Source organism: Nannobrachium achirus, assembly GCF_963921795.1.
Source record: "Nannobrachium achirus genome assembly, chromosome: 3".
Classification (NCBI taxonomy): domain Eukaryota; kingdom Metazoa; phylum Chordata; class Actinopteri; order Myctophiformes; family Myctophidae; genus Nannobrachium; species Nannobrachium achirus.
Genome location: NC_137812.1, coordinates 65,577,987 through 65,599,138, shown reverse-complemented (window position 1 = coordinate 65,599,138; position 21,152 = coordinate 65,577,987). Strand labels below are relative to the sequence as shown.

The 21,152-nt window shown below is 41.4% G+C and overlaps 1 protein-coding gene across 2 annotated transcripts in view; it reads right to left on the bottom strand.

Annotated features, from left to right (window-relative positions):
* The window catches only part of rbm20 (RNA binding motif protein 20), a 129,733-nt gene that overhangs the window by 39,855 nt on the left and 68,726 nt on the right, over positions 1–21,152 (bottom strand). For both annotated transcript variants that reach the window (XM_080721001.1, XM_080721002.1), the window contains 4 exons: positions 7,376–8,441; positions 5,863–5,927; positions 4,655–4,770; positions 1,273–1,373 (listed from right to left, as the gene is read on the bottom strand). In XM_080721001.1, coding sequence (XP_080577127.1) covers positions 1,273–1,373; positions 4,655–4,770; positions 5,863–5,927; positions 7,376–8,441 — 1,348 coding nt within the window. The remainder of the gene's footprint in view (positions 1–1,272; positions 1,374–4,654; positions 4,771–5,862; positions 5,928–7,375; positions 8,442–21,152) is intronic.

The window sequence follows — 21,152 nt, the reverse complement described above, 5'->3', positions numbered from 1 at the left end:
ACTTGTTCGAGAGTGTACAAATGGAAACAAATGGACCCTTCATTATACATAAAGTTGTAACACTAAACGTATTCACCACACATCCTTTAAGCCAGCATTTTATGGCATACTTAGACTACCCTGGTGGGTTATTTCACATTTATAGAGAATACCAGCACTCATGGAAAGGACGTCCAGGCACTTTTATGAAGTTGGCACAGGCAACATACAGTGCAACATACACGCTTTGGCACTAGGCCTCCATCAGTGTTAAAATGCTTATAGCTGAATCGCGTACATTGCTCTGTATGCTGTCTGTGCCAACTTAATAAAAGTGCCTGAAGGACATTTCCATCACTGTTTTATTGTAGGTTATTACACGGCTTGGTTGAATGCTTGATTGTGATTGGTCAATCGCTGAATTCAGCAGTGTGTTATTTCTGGATAATGACCGCCTGGCTCTAATCAGAGACTCAGAGCACCTGGCTGCGCTGCTTGATTTTTATGCTGTATCCAACATGACAGCCATGCAAACAAACACACAATGTTATTTACAACTAAACATCGTTCCTAAGAATGTTTTCGAAAACATTTGAGGCACAAAATAGACGATGCAGTAACCACAAATGTATTCTATTTGATCAACACTTCCTTGTTTTCCGAGGCGACCATCTAACTATTAATTTACCAAATGTCTGTCCGTTGATACTGTTGTCTGCATCACTGATACTAAACAGTGTCGCCACCACGGTAACAGCTGCATGCTGACATCACTGATACTAAACAGTGCCCAAATTTGGAGATCCTCGACGTCATACTCTGACGTCAAAGTACTGACATCACAGACTGGCCTGGACATGGAACACCATATATGGGCATAAAGATCTGCTCAACGGGCACTCCAACATGGAACACCATATATGGGCATAAAGGTGCCCCACGGGCACTCCAGCATGGAACACCATATATGGGCATAAAGATTCATTACTTCTGAAGACTCCTACATTCAATCCCTCATATACTGTGCCCTGGGCACAAGGACTAGTGTTGAATAAAGAATCACCACAGTACAATCCACTGTCTTTACATCTGATCTTGTTTGCCCACTCCTATTCAACGTGTGACTAATAGCCAATAAGTAGTCATGGCAGAAAGGCAGAACCGGGGCATGTGAATTAAATTCCAATCAGACTAAAAAAAAAAAAAAAAAAAATGACACCCATCACAGACACACATTTATGTCATAGTGCAGACTGAAGTAATCGTGAGTGAAAAGCGAAGCATGTTTCTCACCTTTGACCCTGGTTGGTGAGAGGTAAATCCCGCGCCGGACATGGGAAAAGTGTTCATGGCTGCAGCTGGCAAGTATGATGCACTGGCTGCTGAGGACGCATCTGAGAAATTAAGGAGTGGGGATTAAAGATCAGGAATTCAAACATAATACTGGCCACATAGCAAGGAGTGATTCATAGTGGCGCACCAGTGTTGCATATCACAATTAGCCAGTCGACAAGCTCACAATGTGTTTTGTTGCGATGCTTTGTGAGCTTGTAGATCGTCTATTATTCGGTGTGTGACAAGACTAAGTATAACTCATGTGAAACATTCGGAGGAATTATTCTGAAACGTTATGTTCTTGTCCAGTGGCGGCATGGCAGTGCGGAGGTGTGTAATCATTCTGCACAAATCACCAAATCATCTGTTTTGAAGCTTACAGTTTAGGCATTTAGCAGATGCTCTTGATCCAGAGCAACTTACAATAAGCAAGGTAATACATCAATACAATAAGAATAAGAAGCTTCAAAATATAGGCTGATGTGCTTGCAGGGGATGGAAAGTACTTACTAAAGAGTTACTGTGCTTCAGTAAATTTTTCTAATGCTTGTACGTTAGTCTATCTAATTTCAGACATCTGACAGAATACTTCAATACATTTCAAAGCAAATACGGTATCTATACTTTTCCCCACGTGCACAGTCTCTGTCACTGCTGCGACCGCGGTTTTCCCGGTGGACCTGAGCGCAACCGTGGGGCTGATGAGCAAGGAGGGTCGCGAGCTCCCTGCATCACATCCGATAAAGGAAATCATTAAATGGAAAACATTAAATTAACTTCAGAAAAGGCTTCTAGGCCTACACTAGCCCACTAGTAAAACTAGTGTAACCGTAACAGAACAATAACAGACAATATAAATCCTTTAGTCTAGTAGTGGGAAGAAGAGCTTATCATTAGGGATGTCCCGATACCACTTTTTTGCTGACCGAGTACAAGTACGAGTACTTCATTTTGAGTACTCGCCGATACCGAGTACCGATACGAGTACAATTAATAATACAAAATGTATTTAAATTACGTTTTTTTATTTATTTATTTATTTATCAGATGTTCCTCACTTTCTGGCTGTATATAACACATTAAATTGCATTTCTTTCCCAGAACATGGCACAACTGCCGCACATTTCACTTTTTTTTCAGGTTTAGCCCATGGAAATTCCTGTACTGTGCATGATCTTCTAGATCTGCTATGCTCAAACATTTTGTATTTTTACTTTTGATACTTTAAGAGAGAGAGAGAAAGGCGAAGTGGCGGAACACACAGGGTACTCGGGCGCTTTGTGAGCAGTATCTGACGAGTACCGATACCGCAAAATAGGCCGGTATCGGGGCGAGTACCGATACCACGAGTACCGATACCGCATCCCTACTTATCATCATGGCCCCAAATAAACTTTTAAATATCTTGCAATTGGCGACGAGTCTCTTACGAAATCGGCAAGAGTGCCTCTCATCATTTTATCATGGGCGGGTTACTCATCTAGGCATTTTTGCAAAATGGAAAGCCGAGTAGCATACAATTACAAAGCTAGCCCTACGTGGAGCGTTTGAAATTAAATTGAAATGCATTGGCGAAATGGGGAATCCACTCTCATAGGTACTTTGGTGTGGGTGCACCCTAACAAGTAAAAGTCCAGAATTCAAAATGTACTTCAGTAAAAGTAGTATAGTGTACTGTACCAAAAGTAAAAGTACAAAATGTTTGAAAATAGCAGATCTACAAGCTCACAACGTGTCGCAGCTTGTAGATCGGCTATTTTCAAACAGCCAAGGTATAAAATAGGGCTTAAGTGGTTTATGTATGTTTTATAATGTTATAATTTATATCTGCAAAGTAACTAGTAACTAAAGTTTTCAAATAAATGTAGTGGAGTAAAAGTACAATAATTGGATCCGAGATGTAGTGGAGTAGAAGTAAAAGTATTGGAAATAGGAAATACTCAAGTAAAGTACAAATACCTCAAAATGGTACTTAAGTACAGTACTTAAGTAAATGTACTTAGTTACTTTACACCACTGCCAGTGGTTAAGGAGTGCGGAGGAACAAGGTCAGAGGCGTCAATTGGGTATGGCAAGCTATGGCAGCTGCCATACCTTGGCTACAGGGGGAAATAATAAAATGTACTGTAATCGTGCCTGTTGCTAAGGTATGGCAACATGACTGGTGTCTTGCACGCGCGCACTGTCATGTTGCCATACCTTAGCTTTTTCTGAACTGACGCCGCTGAACAAGGTATCCCTCACATTTCAGCTCCCCTGCAAAACAGTTGCCTTAATCAACCTGTAGGAGGCGCTGTTTTAGAGTCAGACCCTGAACACGACCAATTGGGTTCGTTAGAACCTCTACAGTCTATGGTTAGAACGCCCAGCCAAGCCGGGGTCACTAGTGTGGAGGTTTCGAACCTCGAGCAAAACCACACAGATGCCCTGATTTATAGCATCTTCAGTGTTCACACACACATGGAAATTGGATTTGTGTTTTTTTACATCTGGGTTACATAGGGTTAAATGATTCATACAAATATATAAGATGCTGGTATTAGGATTGTTCACTGGTTAGTCTGCAAACTGTAAACTGCTCATTTATATGAATCATAATCAGATGTGCATGAACACTCATCTGCGGAAATGGAGGCAGGTTCACTTCTTGCCATATTATAGCTTTCTGCATCAGGGCATTGAATTCATTACTAGTACTAGTAATAGTACTAGTAATACTTTAAGTACATTTAAGAGCAAATACTTAGAGTATATTATTAATAAAAAGAAATGTCAATGCAATATTTTCACTTTCACCAGATTAATTCTGTCATGGTATTTGTATCTTTACTTAAGTAAAAGACTTTTGTAATTTTTCCATCAACCTTTCCACTAAAGGTTAAGAAAGTAATAAGATAATAAAGCAAATACATTAAGGGTGTCAACAGCAGTCATGAATGCTTTGGCTTTCATCACTGCTTTCTCTGGCGGGCACGCTCAAATCCTTAGAGCATGGAAACCATCACAGGACACTTAGCATGGAGCGGTGTGTGGGAAAAACCACCAAAGTGGTTTAACGTTAGCATTCGCTCCGTAGTTCGGTGGTTACCACATTTTGGTAACCTTATTTCTTTATTCTTTATTCTAACGGCACGCTGTATATATCAACGTATCGAAATACACTGTGTAAAGTTAGAAGGACACATTCCCCCGAGCGTCTACCGACTCTATAAATACTCCCTCGCTCCCATCTATCACTCTGTCACGCCTATTCCTCCCGCTATCAAAAAACAACATCGTAACATCGTCAGCAAACAGTGCCATCGGAGGGGACGTGAGGTGGGGTGAACCATTGACCCACCTTGATTTGCGGCGGAGAAGACCATGGAGTTATTCCCTCCTGTCGCTAGACTTCCGTCAGAAGCCCCCGTGACGACGTAGTGAACTCCGCCGCCAGGCACTACCACTCCTCCGGGGCTGAAACAACCATAGGAGACTAGTTATGACTGCCGCTCTCCCCTGCAGAGCCTACTGATATCTGATGACATGAGCTCATATTCATAGAAACATTAAGACAGCTGTAGATGGAGCGAGGAGATTAAGGCACTTAGACCGGGTACGCATTATTGCGTATTATTATTTTATGCTTTAACTATTACAAAATAGCAGATCTACATGCTAACAGCTTGCAAGCTTGTAGATCTGCTATTTTTGAAAAATCGTGAACATTTGAATTTTGACCCGGTTTTGACCCAATTCTATAAGTGTCTTCTAGATCCTTCTAAGGTTTTTTGAAAAACACATGTTTCTACGTCAGTGGTTCTCAAACTCTTTCATGTCAAGGACCCCTAGAATTATATGTATTTGGCCGCCGACCCCCGTCTCAAAATATTTCAGGGGACCCCCCCCCCCCCCCCCAGAAGCAAATATTTGAGTTACAAATGTTCACTTTAAAAATGAGATATACAAAGATTTGCATACATTTGAATGATCTTTCAAAAAAATAGCAGATCTACAAGCTCACAGCGCGGCACTCGGTGCCGCGCTGTGAGCTTGTATATCTGCTATTTTTCAATAGTTAAAGCATTCAATAATTCTAGGCCTAAATAGATTAAACTCAAGTGCCTCTGTGACTCTGCAGGGATGTACATTGGGTGTAAAGCAGATTTGTAAAGCCCTAGCACTCAGGATCAAATTAATCTTGAGGCACCCCGGACGAGACGTATGTATAATCAACCAAAACAGTCAATGATATACGTAACTCGGGAAAGCTCAGCTCTATATCATCTGATAACCACTTAAAACCTATATATTTAGTTGACTCTATCCGCATTATGAGCTTATAGATCTGCAATTTTTTTCCAAATGTTTGTACCAGAACAGGGACGCTAGTGTTCATGTACAGTACTGTAGTTAAAGCAAGGTAAAACAAACTGACTAACCTCACATGCTAGCTGTCACTAGGTGTCATTGAGTAGACAAGTAGAGAGCACATGGGAGTACAGTTTGTAATGACAAAGAATTTTAAACTGCCGTCGAGTGAATCTTTAGAAGCACTCATAAACTCACCCCTCGTTCGCGTACAACGATCGGTTCTGCAGGTGTAGCTTTCCTTTCACATGCTGGTCCCAGTCCTGAAAACACACACACACACACACACACACACACACACACACACACACACAGTCACACCACCCAAACATAGATCCAGTCAGTTCAGATGCATCCAGAGGTCACCACACAACTCACTTGATCAGCCTTGCATACCTGCTGGATAAGCTCATGGGTGCAAGAGAAGCAATTAAAGAGACAACAGCTTGGGTTAGGGTACAGCTGCCCCTTGATTCCACTATGTGTTGAGTCTGCATAGCTTTTTTCACTGCAACTCTAATGTCTAGTAGGTAAAATATGAGATTTTAAAATGTAAACACTGTGAGATCTAGTGTTTTCTTTTTGGTTAGGAATTGCTATTTTAGGGGCGTTCGGTGGCCTACTGGTCAAGGCGCATACCACATAGGCACCGCCACATAGGCATGGTTGCCGCGGCGTCGCCGGTTCGATTCCCGATCCGGACGACCTTTGCCGCATGTCACTCCCCATCTCTCTCTCTCCCCATTTCCTGTCAGTCAACTGTGCTATCAATAAAGGCATAAAAGCCCTCAAAAATACATAAAAAAAAAAAAAAAAAAAGGAATTGCTATTTTACAACATTTTCCCCTTTTTAATACTTAACCTGTAAAACACTAACACTTCTTATGACATTTCTTCTATTTGTTACTTACCCCACAGATATTTTTAAAGTTTTTGTCGCATTCCTAAGCCAATAATTTGATGACCAGCAGTGGCTCCCTATGGAGACACAAAGAGCCTGCTTTGTTCCCTATGGAGACACAAAGAGCCTGCTTTGTTCCCTATGGAGACACAAAGAGCCTGCTTTGTTCCCTATGGAGACACAAAGGCTTATAGGAATAAAGCCATGAATTCAAGTCTCCATGGGGTGAGCAATCGATATGAAAAAAGAAAAGAGAAACATTTTGAGGGTGAACTAACTATCCCTTTAAGCTCTATACACATTTTTGCACGAGAAATAACAAAGATATCCGCTTACAAATAATGCAAGCTCACAAAAATACAAGCTATTCATAAGAGCTTGTAGATAAGCCGTAGATAAGCTATTTTTGGGTGGACTTCTGCCCACAATAGTGACACAAAGGGTAATGTCGTTAAATTGGCCCTGTATCATATCGGCGTTGTCGGGTGAAAACCTTGTATGTCCAAAACCGTTCCTTTTGCATTTATCATTTTAAAAATGATTTAAACTAGTGAAAACAGCCGATCTACAAGCACACAACGACTTGCGGTTGCTTGTAGATCTGCTGTTTTCACTACTTTTGTGCAACAGCCTTGTATGATGAAGCAGGGCTTTACTTTGCGAAAGAACATACAAATTTGAAACTTGGAGAAACAAGGTTTCTGTACGACAGTCACAATATGACTGCTTAGAAGCCGGAAGCCTTCCCTTGCAGGAACGGACTAGACCGACATGTTCTTGCTGTGCAGCCATTCGCGTCCGCTCACCCACCTTTAGGTTGTAGACTTTCTTGTCACAGATGGTGCATTGGTGCGGGAGGTGGGACGGGGTGACTGCATGGTAGTCGTTGACTTGGTGGGGCTGGAGGGTCATGGTGCCTGCGGACAAGCTATGCTCCCCAGCCTGCAGGGGCTTGTAGCCCACGAAGCCCTGCATGCCCCCGGGGCCAAAAGAGGAGACCCCACCGCCACTGGGATTGAACTTGGGATCAGAGGTCGGCTCCTCCGGGTTATACAATTCCGGCCTGGCGCGAATTGGCTGACCGCCAGCTGTCCACGTCGTCGTGGCCTTGGAGACCATATCCGATTTCCCCGTGTGGCTCTGGTTCACCGGGCCTTTCCATGGCTCCTTGTGGGCGGTGGACGCGTAAGCGTTCATTTTCTGTTCGTTAACGCCAAACCCGGACTGCTGTCCCTGAAGATCCTGTCCGTAAAAATCTCTCTGAAAGCCAACATTGTTTGTGATCTTGGCCTCGGTGTTTATCGACGCGTACTGCCCGTCGGCGGGTTTGGCCGACGCCGCAGACGTGCCGGTGAGGAAGCCGCTGTACTGGTGCCTCCTGTCCGTGTCGCAGGGATACGTCGACCCCGCTTTCTTGCCGTACTCCCCTCCTCCTTGCTGGCTCGCTCCCGTCCCCCCGCCGTAATTCATCTTCACGTTGCCGGGGTTCTGGGCAAAGCTCCCGCTCACCAGGGCCCCCAGGGCCGAGTTGGGCGAGGAGAACCCCAGGGCGCCGGACGGGAAGCCGCCCTGAGGGTTCCCGACCATGGGTGAGGTCCGGAGCTGGTTGAACAGGGGCTGGGACATGGCCACATTGGACAGGACCTGGTTGAGGAAAGAGGCGGCGGTGGCTGCGTTGCCCCCCACGGCGCCCTGTGCCAGTTTCAGGCGGTGGAGGGTGAGCTGGGCCTGGATCTGAGCGAGCTGGAGGCTGGCGGGAGTCAGGAGGAACTGCTGCTGGTTGGTCTGGTGCTGCCCGGCCTGCGCCGCACCATCGGGCAGCTGGTGGCCGCCGACAGGGAATCCCTTCTTATTGGCGCTGTCCGCCGCTCCAGTGCTGCAAACACAGAAAACGAACACAGGACTGAATTACAATGCTGTTCATGAGACAGACATGCCCAAGCACAACCTGCAATTAATTATACATCCCTATTGGTTTTCTTGATTCTTTTTACCTAATTTTTATTTTGTCACATACACACATATTCACAGGATCAACATTTACATAATTCTCATTATCATATTAGAGTCCTTTTTAATCCTCTGTGGTGTCATTCTTCCGGGTCGTGTTTTCAGTCCATTTCTCCCATTTTTCAAGAAACAACTCCTGTATCCTGAGTCTATGTGTAAATCTCTCCATTACATACATTTCCTTCACAATGCACAGCCACCGCTCACAAGCTGGGGAGTCACTTCTATACCACCGTCTCGTTATTGCTTTTTTGCTGGCTGTTAGTAGCACCTTGACGAGATACATCGTCTCCATGTGTGTTTTCCTGCGTCAAGTTTCCTAAATATAATACCACACGCATCTTTGGTATTTCATATTTCAATATCTCTTATTACTGACCACACTTAATCCCAATATTTGTAAATTTTTGGACAGTTCCAAAATATATGTTCATGGTCAGCGTCCATGTTTCCACACAGTCTCCAACATGCTTGTTTCTCTGCTGCGACTTTTCCTCTGATCTTTGGAGTTATAAAGTATCTAATAGCGTTCTTCCAGCAAAACTCCCTCCATACTCTAGAGCTTGTGGCCGTGCACTGTGTCTTACAAATATTGTACCAGTCCTCCTCTGCAATCTGCACCCCGAATCGGTTTTCTTGATTCTTGAATGACAGACATCACGGAATGACGACTGCACACTGCAGCCCCAGACTCCAGGTGGTCCTATGACCCTGTTTGACTAGCCTCCCTGTCCTTTCAGCTTCTGATGGAATGCGCTCACATGATGTCTAAACTTAGTCTAGTCTACTATTAATCACTTCCTCCATGTTAAAACACCTGACACTGCCATACCCAGCCACTACTCGTTCCCCACCCAGTTGAAGGGAGAGATACCGATCGGATTATAGATGTGACAAAGTGCAGGGGAAAGTTGGCCGTAAACACAGCCATTTTGTTTAGTACACGTGACAAGAAGGTAGGAATCGTGGGTGTATATTTCCTAAGCTTTAATTACGTGGACTCGGCCTACAAATCCAATTTGTATTAGCAATTCGCAAACAGGGTAAAAAAATCACACCCGTGTGAACTGAGCGGTGGTTTACTGTACTCTACTGTACCTAAGTGTACTGTACTGTACATATTCTGTGTTCTATATCTATGAATTCTATGTGTTCTAGATCTATGAATTCTGTCGCCCCCCCCCCAGGCTAGTCTCAACAGCACCCTCTTACCCCCCCCCCCCCCCCCACCCCCACCCCCACCCCCCTCCCCCTTCCCCCCTGTGTGTGTGTGTGCGTGTGTGTGTGTGTGTGTGTGCCTGGCCTGGCCTGGCCTGAAAACAGCGCCCCTCCCTTAACATGTGTGGTCATAAAAGGTACTGTAGGCTACATACAGACAGACACGGACGGACGGACGGAGACAGACATACCCACACACACGGCCACATATAGGAGCGTTGTGACCACCGCTCAAAAATCTTGAACATGACAAGGCAATGGGATATTTTGGAAAATGAATTTGTGCAAGGGAATCTTTCAGGGGATTAGCGCCTTTAGATCTGTAGTCCTACCGGCTTGTGGAGTTGTGATATGGTCTTACACAGGGTCATTGGCACATTATAAAGTCATCATATCGCTCCCATCTCATATCTCCCCTATTCAAGTATTAACTGGTAGGTTCTGAACATTATAGCCTTTAAGCCACAGCTGCAGGTTAACGCATTAAGCCAGGGGTGGGCAACTTTGATGATGGTGAGGGCCACTATATTTCCACCTTCACTCCATAGAGCCACATTGCATATTGCTATACGTCCTACTTTGACATTCTAGTATCTCATACAAAAGAAGCAAAAATAGCAGATCTACAAGCTCAAAACGCACCGCACTGCGATGCGTTTTGAGCTTGTAGATCTGCTATTTTTGCTTCTTTTTAATTGGAATCCTGAATATTTTTTAGTTATTTTTTAATTGGAATCCTGAAATGTAACATTTTGATTTAATTTCAAATGCATTTAGTTATCTAATACAAATGCATTGGACATAAAAAAAAATACTACTATACTAGTCATTAAGCTGCTAATATGGACTGACGGAATTAAAGCAGGTCATGTTAGCAATTGTAACAGCTGAATTCAATAATATATCAGTATTCCGGTATTAACCTGCGGGCCGCATTAAGCGAAGGTGGGGGCCGCATGTGGTCCCCGGGCCGCCAGTTGCCCATGTATGCATTAAGCCTTCAGAAAAAGGAACAGTAAGTAAATGTATTAAAATTCTTCAGATTCAAAATATGACTATCGTTAGAAGAATTCGTATTTTGCCATATTTCTCTAAGATACACACGCACATAATTCCCACACATGAATGTGTTTGACCGCCAGAGCATGGAAAATCAAAATAATTCACCAAAAACAATTAACCTATGAAAGATTAAATACAGGGGTGGGCAACTTTGATGATGGAGAGGGACACTATATTTTCACACTCACTCCAGAGGGCCACATTGTATATAGTCAAACATAGCAAAAGTAGCTGATCTACAAGCTCAAAACGTGTCACAGTGTGACACATTTTGAGCTTGTAGATCTGCTATTTTTTTATTCGAATCCTGATGTTTTTCAACCTAAAAAATTGCATTTTAATTTCATTTCATTTCAAATGCATTTATATGTTCTTAACTTTATGAACTTAAATACAAATACATTGGACAATGGACATAAAAGAGACTAGTACTAGTCACTAAGCTACCAGTATAGACTGAAGTAATTAAAGCGGGTTGTGTTTGCATGTTTAGAATTTTAGCAGCTGAAATAAAAAAAAAATCAGTATTCCGATATTAATTATTGCGGGCCGCATTAAGTGAAGGTGGGGGCCGCATGTGGCCTCCAGGCCGCCAGTTGCCCATGTATGGTCTAATACCCGACACCATGTCCCACTGACACGCATGACAACCTAGCAACCAATCAATTAAGAGGAACCTGCTCAGCATCTGTCTACATACTCTAGGAATCTCTGTCTGTCTCACCAACCACTCATCCAATTGACTTTGTGGGTGTATTATTGAGGAACAAGGCAGTACAGTGTCAAGTCGATCGGATGAGCGCCTTTCCGAATGGTGGCTACACCCCGATCGGACACCGCATTAGTAACTTCAATGTAGATTCTGAAGAAGAAAATCACGAGATTTCTTTTTCAAATGTTCAGCAATATATCACAGCTGACTTCAACAACTCTTGCATAACCAAGACCTGACAAAAGTTTGATACTATTTAAGCTAAGAGGCCTTATGGTTTATGGGGGGATTTTAGAACAGCTATTACAGCTATGGGGTGTTGTTAGCAGTCGTGTATTTAATTCTTAAGCTCTCAGGGCTTTTTGTGTTATCCTTTTAGCATCATTGTAAAATTGTATCCCTGTACTTCTTGCAAAACGTTAATAAAGTCAATCAATCCATCAATCAGCATGCATAAAATCTAGTTGTTCTAAAACTGTAAAACGGACAGTTTAGGTACATTTGATTTAATTAGGCATTGGCAGCATACACACACGTTTCCGCAAAGCCTTGCTAAACTTAGTAAACAAATCAAGACAGGTGTGTCCACTGTCCAGTGGCGTCAGTTCAGCAAAAGCTAGGGTATGGCAAAGATGGGAGTCCTCATGGAAAATAGGCATTACATTTTGGATAACACGGTTCTACTGTGAAAATAGCAGATCTACATGCTCACAAAAAAATCTTGTTAAAGTGACCATTATGTTAAATTTTGCATTTGTAGTTGTTTTACTGTAATTTAAAAACATAATAACCAGCGCAGATAGACAAAGAGACATTCATGGATTTACATTTAAAAGTAACTTATTTTCCCCCCTGGATCCAGGGTATGGCAGCTGCATACCCCTGCCATACCCAATTGATGCCCCTGGGTGTGTCACTTATAAAGGGGACCTGGCTTAACATTTCTTGCGGGTTCCGCTGATTCTTCAGTTTTGGCGTAACTCTCCTGAACCGTGCACCCGCTAAAGAGATTAGCTATACTTGTTGAAACCTGAGTCGCGCTCGCATCCTCCCCACGAAATCACTGTAAACCATGGCCTCACGTCACTTATTGCTTTTAGAAACGCTTACCGAATACGGCAACATGAGCATCATAGACATATCCCAAATAAAAGTTTTCAAAAACAATTTCACTAAGTTTCACTAAGAGAATTGCAACGTTTAGGTTCAGATGGACTCCCCTATAACTGCATGGAAGCTCCCATCTCTAAACAAAATGTTGTACATTGAGCAACTGCAAGGCCTAGTTCTCACCTAAAATTATACAGCAGAAGATATGACATTTTGAAACTTTTTTTGGGGGCGCAGTATTGCGGGTAAAGCAGTCACAGGTATGTTTTTATGGAGAACCGAGAACGGCTTAATTACTTTTCAGCCGATCATAATCAATTGAACAGAACTATCCGTTTTATTATAACATTTTAACGACAAGGCAATAAATCTGAAGTCGTTTCAAATCATCATCCTGTTTTTGTCATTATATTAAGCATAGGACGAATTTCATGTAGGGGAAAAAGTACAGTGACAAAAAACACCCCAAATGTTGCGGGGACTAAATAATAATACTTATTCAAAACATAATTATTCTCCATCTCTTACCATATCTTTTGTCTTCTTTGTTCCTCCCCAACACAGACACAGTCTATGCCTGTGCCTATCATGAAGTTTTATTTTATAATATAATAAATAAGGGCTCTAATGCCAAAAGCAATTGCAAAAATTGAACAATAAATAAAATAAAAGGTTTCAGAAATAGGTAGATATGCCAAAACTACCCAGGTATTTTACAGACTGAAACTAAAGTTGCAAAAGAACAACAACAACAACAAAAAAGGACAAAAGTATTAACCATCGTAGTCAAAAGACTAAAACGGCTACCCAAAATGAACAATGCACAATCCAGTTCCTGGCTGAAAAGTAATCCTTCGACAGAAGAGGTACCCTGTATGAATTGAAATCTACTGTAGGACTAAAGTTCGGCAGGAGAGATTCTCATATTTTATTACACTGTCAAGCGTAAATTTACCAAGCCTATCCCCGATCCCCTTTTACTATATTAACATGGCGGCCCGGCCCGTATATGGATATGCATCACGCCCTTTCTATTACCATACTCAAGGGTTTATTTAACTCTGACACTGTAGAAATCTCCTAAGTGTAGTCTAGTACTGCATAATAATCAACTGCTTAACTTTTTACCACTTCTTGCTCAAGTCTGTGGCCCTTCCCACATCTCATTCTCCTCCTAATCACTTCCACTCCTGCATCCCAACTCAGTAGGGGTGCTTGGTCCGGGACCGGGGGTCAGGGGTGTCACACACAGCATGGCACTGAGTGCCGCACTGCGAACTTGTAGATCTGCTATTTTTGAAAAGTCGGGAAAATGTGTACAAATCTTTGAATATATGTATTTAAGTGTACATTTGTAACTCAAATTTTGCTCCTGGAGGGGTCCCTGGAACTAAATATTTTGAGATGAGGGTCTGTGGCCAAATACATATCATTTTGGGGGTCCTTCACATGAAAAGGTTTGAGCACCACTGACATAGAAACATAGGTTTTTCAAAAAGACCTTAGAAGGATTTGAAATATTCAAAGACTTGCACAAACGATCAAGATTTTTCAAAAATAGCAGATCTACAAGCTTTTGGTGCGACACACCCCTGCCGGGGGTCGACTACACCCCCCGCTACGTCAAGAACTTGTTCCTAACTTTAAATGTCAGCCTTTCCGTTTCCTTATTCTCCTTTAATAACATGCGTTTAAAATAGCAAATACACATCAAGAACCTCGAACAAGTGAACCCAGGAATTTTTCGGGAAGAGGACGTACAGAAACGAGCCATGAATTGACGACGTATCGCTGGACGATTCACACACGTTGAAGTGGGGAAGGTGCGTGTGAGTGAGTTTGCTAACTTGTTGTACATACTTAACACACACTAAGTCAATAAGCTTGCTGATGGAGAGATAAACTTACAGGTCCTCTGTACGGGACTCACAGCTATAAATAATACAGTCACACTACTATCCTACGCACGCACGCACGCGCACACACGCACGCGCGCACGCGCACGCACACGCGCACACGCACACACACACACACACACACACACACACACACACACACACACACACACACACACACACACACACACACACACACACACACACACCTACCTCTTACTAGACTAATATGGCCTCCACCTGGCCGGCTGGCTGAGGGCGCTAGACTCTTCAGACTAACATCATGATGTGGATTTTGAGTAGGGGTCAGGATTCGATTTGCTGGGAGTCGGGGTCAAAGCCTCTGCTTTTGATATTTACCCCCCAGCCATTAATTTTCATGGCCAGTCGGGATATGTTTTATCTCATTGTCTGGTCAGAATGAAGTACAGTAAATATATACATTTACTTTTTGGAAATGTAGTCTCATATATTCGTCACTGTCGGGCAGAAACCTCGTATCTCCAAGTTTCAAATGTGTAAATTCTTTCGCAAAGCAAAGCCCTGCTTCATCATACAAGGCTGTCACACAAAAGTAGTGAAAACAGCCGATCTACAAGCACACAACGCCTCGCGGTGCGAGGTGTTGTGTGCTTGTAGATCGGCTGATATATACTGTGTATATATATATATATATATATATATTCTCTCTTTTTAGTGAATAATTATCAATTTATCAATTTAATAAAATATATGCTGACAAAATTAAAAGCCAAATCTTCACACAAAAAAAAATCACATAACAAAAATTGCCGATCTAGAAGCTCACAAAATAGTTGGTCTAATGTGTCAAGTCTCAGGTTACTGATGAATTGCTAAATCCATATTGTGCAGAAGAATGAACCAGGAACAATGAACCGACCTGACCCCTGGGCGAGAGTTTCCAGACACAATACTGGTACACTTAATACTGGTACAACCTTAAAGGCATGCGCACGATCTGGGCAATCTGATAGCCAAGACAAGTGGTTGGGAAGTTGCCTGGCGTTGCACACGGCTGCGTGGGCTATAGCAATGGTTCCCAAACCTTTTAGCTCATTACCCAAAAGAGAGATTAGACCTTTGCCTGGGACCCAGACTAGTGAAAACAGCAGATCGACAAGCTCACAACGCGTCGCTTCGCGCCGCGTTGTGAGCTTGTATATCGGCTATTTTCACTACTTCTTAAACATTTGTTGTCTAATTTATTCATGAAAATCATAGATTTTTAGGTAATGTTTTTTGAAAATGTTTTGAAATAGTAATAATTCAAAACAAAATGTAGGAAACAAAAATTAAGGGACCCATAAAAATGTGTCCACGACCCACAAATGGGTCCCAACCCAGTGCTTGGGAACCAGTGGGCTCTAGTGCCTGGCGGTGAGTCCCCGGTTCAATTCCCGGCGGGCTGAACCATTTGCTGCATGTCACTCTCCTGCTCTCTCTTTCCAGTCTCTATCCACTCTGTATCTATCAATGATGGCTCAGAACACACACCAAAAAAATAAAATAAAATAAGAAGAAGCTTATGATGGGCTGTTTGGTTACAGTAACAAACTCAAGATTCATATCATTGACAAAATAAAACATGCCAAGTCAGTGCGAGTAGCTCACTAAACAAAGTGAAATGGTTTGAATGGTCTGCAACTTCTGTCATTACTGCATTTGTTATATTGCTGTTGATGTACTGACATATTATCTTGATTATTATATTGATGTATGCTGATTGTAAATCACTTTGGATTAAAAGCGCCTTCTAAATGCCTAAATTGTAACTTTCATTACAAAATTATTTGTCCTGTACTATAAATGCACAGTATAATTCTTAACACCTCAAACACAAAACATTGTTTGGATTTGATGGACTATGGGTGTTCTAAATAGATTTTTTTTAAACTTTGTGTGGCAGATTTCAAACATTAAAAAAGAAAGAATATCTGCTAGATCTTCATGTGAGGCTAAATGGAGTTAAAGGAAATTCTACTCAAGTGTATAAACTTCCACTTAGCTCAGTGGAAACACGAGATCTCACTTTTCAGAGAATTGTTGGGAATCACGTTAACTGCATGCCAGGCAATGACTTAATGTGTAAAATATATCTCCATTTGTTATGCAACCTAATATTATACATTTCAACTGCTGTTCTTTTACACACACATACACGCACTGTATGTACACATGCACAATTACACATTAATATGAGGGAAATATCATCTTCCATTTCTTGGTATTTCGCGGCGCTCTGACCGGCTGCTGCGTTATCCTAGTCGTCTATAAACATTTATGAAAGAAATGGTCACACTTAGAAAGAGTTGATCTAATTTAATCGTTAATCTTCCACGCCACAAACCGGTTTTAGCCATATGACGACCATTGCTTAAAGCCGGACGGCCGAAAACGTTTTGATCTTAATTAGTGCAACCGTTTCTTTAGGCTACATAAATATCACCTTCCACAAATATTTTTTGTTGTGTTTCAAACCACAGAAATAAAGATATTTACAAAATGTAACGTTAATACATGTGATATTAGGTCAATCCTTTTTAAGTTTAAGGTTATATTTTATGTATAATTATTTGAATAATTTCATTGTAGACAGATACATGTATTTAATTGTGAAGTGAATAGTTGAAAAGATATTTTAACACAAAGGCCTAAACATTAAACAAAAAATTGTGTTTGTATATTATTGTTGTTTGTATATGTACGGTAAAATAACAACAATTAAGTTAATGTATTATCACTATGTAAAATCAAACATGTCTAAAATTATTACAGACATAGAAGCCTAATTTCACCGCATTATCCTTTCATGCCACCATAACTGTAGTGACCAGCACTGTGTGTCTCCTTTGTGTGTCTGTCTTGATTGGCCTGCTGCTGTGTCACCAACACTCACAACCTGACCCTGACAAATACACCATTATGAAGTCTGACTGTTTAAAAACCAAAACGTTGACTCTTCAACAAATTATTCATGCCCTTCTGTAACTCTGTATTGTTGTGGTCTGGTAAGTGACACTACGTAGACACCAGACACTGCAAACTACCTAGAGCTGTTTTTAAATGTTTACAAAGGCATTCTTTAAAACGTCACTTTCAGCCCAAACAGCAATCCATAGATTAGAAAAATGTAATGCAAGCTTCCTCCAACTGATGTGACTTTACACAGTGAAGATATGATACAAATGGAACCAAATGGACCCTTAGTTCCATTGGTACACTCAAGAGTATATCTTTCAAGCTCCGGCACCTCAGCTAACCACAAAATGACAGCTAAGCTAACCACTCATTCAAATGAGTGGACACTAATATTACCAGACACACAGACCTGAGTGAACTTAACAGGTCTGTAACTCTTTGAGTGTACAAATGAGTGTTCCATTTGTACACTCTCAGAGTTAAGGGGGTCCTTGCAAATACAACATTTGAGAACCACGAGTACCAGTACACTCCTGAATGTGCCATAGTGTCGTAAATCAGTGTGTTCTGAAGTAAACCTGTAGACATTCAGTAACTGGGTATTATAATGTGTGTTACAGATATCCAATAAAGTCAAGAGCACCGTGTCCTCCTGAGTCATTTAAGAACCATTAAACACATCCAGTTGAAAAATAAATATAGGTCTTGATTATTGGCCACTTGAATGAAGTGCGACCCAAACCTAAAGTGTCTTGGTGACAGGTGCATAGGAGAATAGAATAGTCCAGATGCAAAATGAGAGCGATCTCGTTCAAAATATCGTAGAAAATTAATTAATGTTTCAGTCCTTTAAATTAAAATCTGATCTAAAAGGATTTTAATCCTGGTGAAGGTCTAAGTGTGTAACACGGATAATAATAATAAAGTATTCGAAATTATTTACCACTAAAAATATGATTAATGTATGTTATAAAATAAAACGACGTGACTTTGTGTGAATGTGAATTTTGTGCCGTGTATAAATCTGTAATAAAATAAATATAGCTCTCTACATTCCTGGCTTTGATCACAGCAATAAACATCATTTACAATGATCATCATTAACGTTATGTGACATTTGACATTACATACATATATGTATTGGGTTACTGTCATATGCTGCAATGCCAACATTTAATAGGGCCTATAAGAGGTCCCTGGGCATAGGTTCTTAAATATAATGATGACCATTTAAGTCAAATACAAAAACAAATATAAACTTATATAGCAACTGTACAAGACTTTTATTATTAGGCTACTAAATCAACAAATCAAACTCAACCCAACAACACTGTAACCTCCCAGGACCAATATTTAAGAAACAGAGTTTGTGGTGCAAGTGTATTCACTGTAGCATGCACATCTCCACAAAGATCAAAGCAAGTCCCAAGATAGACCCACAACAAGTACAGCACACACACGCGGGTCCAATCCGTCCACGGAGCTTTTTATGGAAGAGGAAGTAACAAATTAGAGGCGCTGCTGAGTCTGTTCACCTAGGGAATACTGTCCTACTGAAGACAACATGACGTCCAACAAGACGTCTCGCAGGACGTCTCATACCTAAGCAGCGACCCCACAGAGCAAGTCCACAGAGCAGGCACGTACACACATAGACATCAAAGGGGGCTTGAGCCCCTGCCCTTTAATCCTTCTGTAAAAACGTGCCCTCTCCAGACCATGAATGCAGTTTTTACTATGGTGAAAGAAATACAAATGTCCTCTTTCCATGCCATACCTGAAGGCAGAATTCAATAGAATTGCCTTGTCCAAACTCTCCAGAACTTGAACACAGCATCTTATGTTGAAAGAATTGTCCACTCTGCGTAGAAACCAAGCATCGAAGATAGCCGACCTCCAAGCTCACAACAACGGCTATTTTCGATATTTTCACCAAAAGGGCCCTTTTAGAAATGTCAGCCCCTGCCTTCTAACATTCTCTTTACGTCCCTGCCACAGAGAGCCATAAATCGTGCCTTCAAGTGAATCTTCAACACAACACAACAACACAATATTACCCCCCGCGTACAAAAGCCTCCCCCGAGATTAGAAAGAAACAAACAGACCTTGGAAGCGGCGGGTGGACAGTAGCTGTGCCTGTGTGTGTGTGTGTGTGTGTGTGTGTGTGTGTGTGTGTGTGCACCTCTGAAACTATACTCTGCACGCTGTTACTCTATAGTATGACCTCTGCCCAATGGCTGAGACAGGGACAAGTCCTCCCTCCTCCCTCTCTCTCTCTGCCCACTCGCATGACGCTTCTGGTTGCAAACAGCATACCTTTTCACTGCTGGCTTATTTGAGTGTGTGTCCCCTGTAAAATTGTCCCTGTCTTTTCACCACGGGACCAAGTAGGCGCACAGTGAATGATGAAATGTCACAAGTGGTTAACATGCGTGCAGTCCATGTGGCAACAACACAGCAAGGAAAGCAAGCACAGTCACAACATGGCTTTCAAGTGTCAACCATGACAGCTGCCCCGGCTGTAGACTCAAGAAAGATGGACAAGTTGGAAGTTATATGTAACTAATTAAATTAAGTAAAGTTGATTTTTTTTTCGCCTGTTGGGATACATGATAATGTAATAATATAAATATCCTCCTTCTCCTATGCATTTCTGGAATGAAGCCATGTTCTGCATAACAATTCTTTACAATGAATAAAGTGAAACGTCAAGCAAATGATTCCGTTTAAAAAAGGAAACATTACGGCCTCATAGAATTCAGCGCTTATTGACAGTTTGGTTAATTGTAAAGAATAATTATTAGTATCAAATTAATTATAAGTGTCACTAAGTGACTGTGTCCCTGTATTATGTGTAATTGTTGAATATTCAATGATTACACTTATTACACTTATTACATTTATAAAGGATGGCATTTATTAAAGATATTTAGTGTCAATGATTTTAAAATCTGTAAGTAGAAATAGCAAATAACACGCATGGCTTGTATTAATTAGCCTAGTGATACAAGTTGGAAACTATTAGTATTAGCTAGCTAACATGTTAAATAAATATGTCTAAGACGTCCAGGGCAGAAGCACAGACCAAAGAACAAAAACATGATTAACAGATTGGTTTGGAATCTGGCTACATGAAATCTACAGATTTACTGTCTGTGTGTGTGTGTGTGTGTGTGTGTGTGTGTGTGTGTGTGTGTGTGTGTGTGTGTGTGTGTGTGTGTGTGTGTGTGTGTGTGTGTGTGTGTGTGTGTGTGTGTGTGTGTGTGTGTGTGTGTGTGTGAATAGAGACCATCTTACAATATTGAAATAATCGTATTATTATCATATAGATTACATTATATATTATACTAATACTTATGTTCATTAGAAACCGGATTATAGGATTACTAACACATACATCCTAATTATACACAACCAAGAAAAGAGCAGCACAATACTCTACCTTATATTTAGACTGCTACAGTATATGTATATTTCTGCAATATGTTGTATAATATACAGTATGAAGGAAGCAACTCAACTCGCACAAACCTTAGTCACCTTGTCAATAAATCAAAGCCACAATTAAACGATCCATTAAAATACGTGTAAGCAGTGAAATCAGTTACATATTGTGGTGGCATCTACTACATGGCTGAGC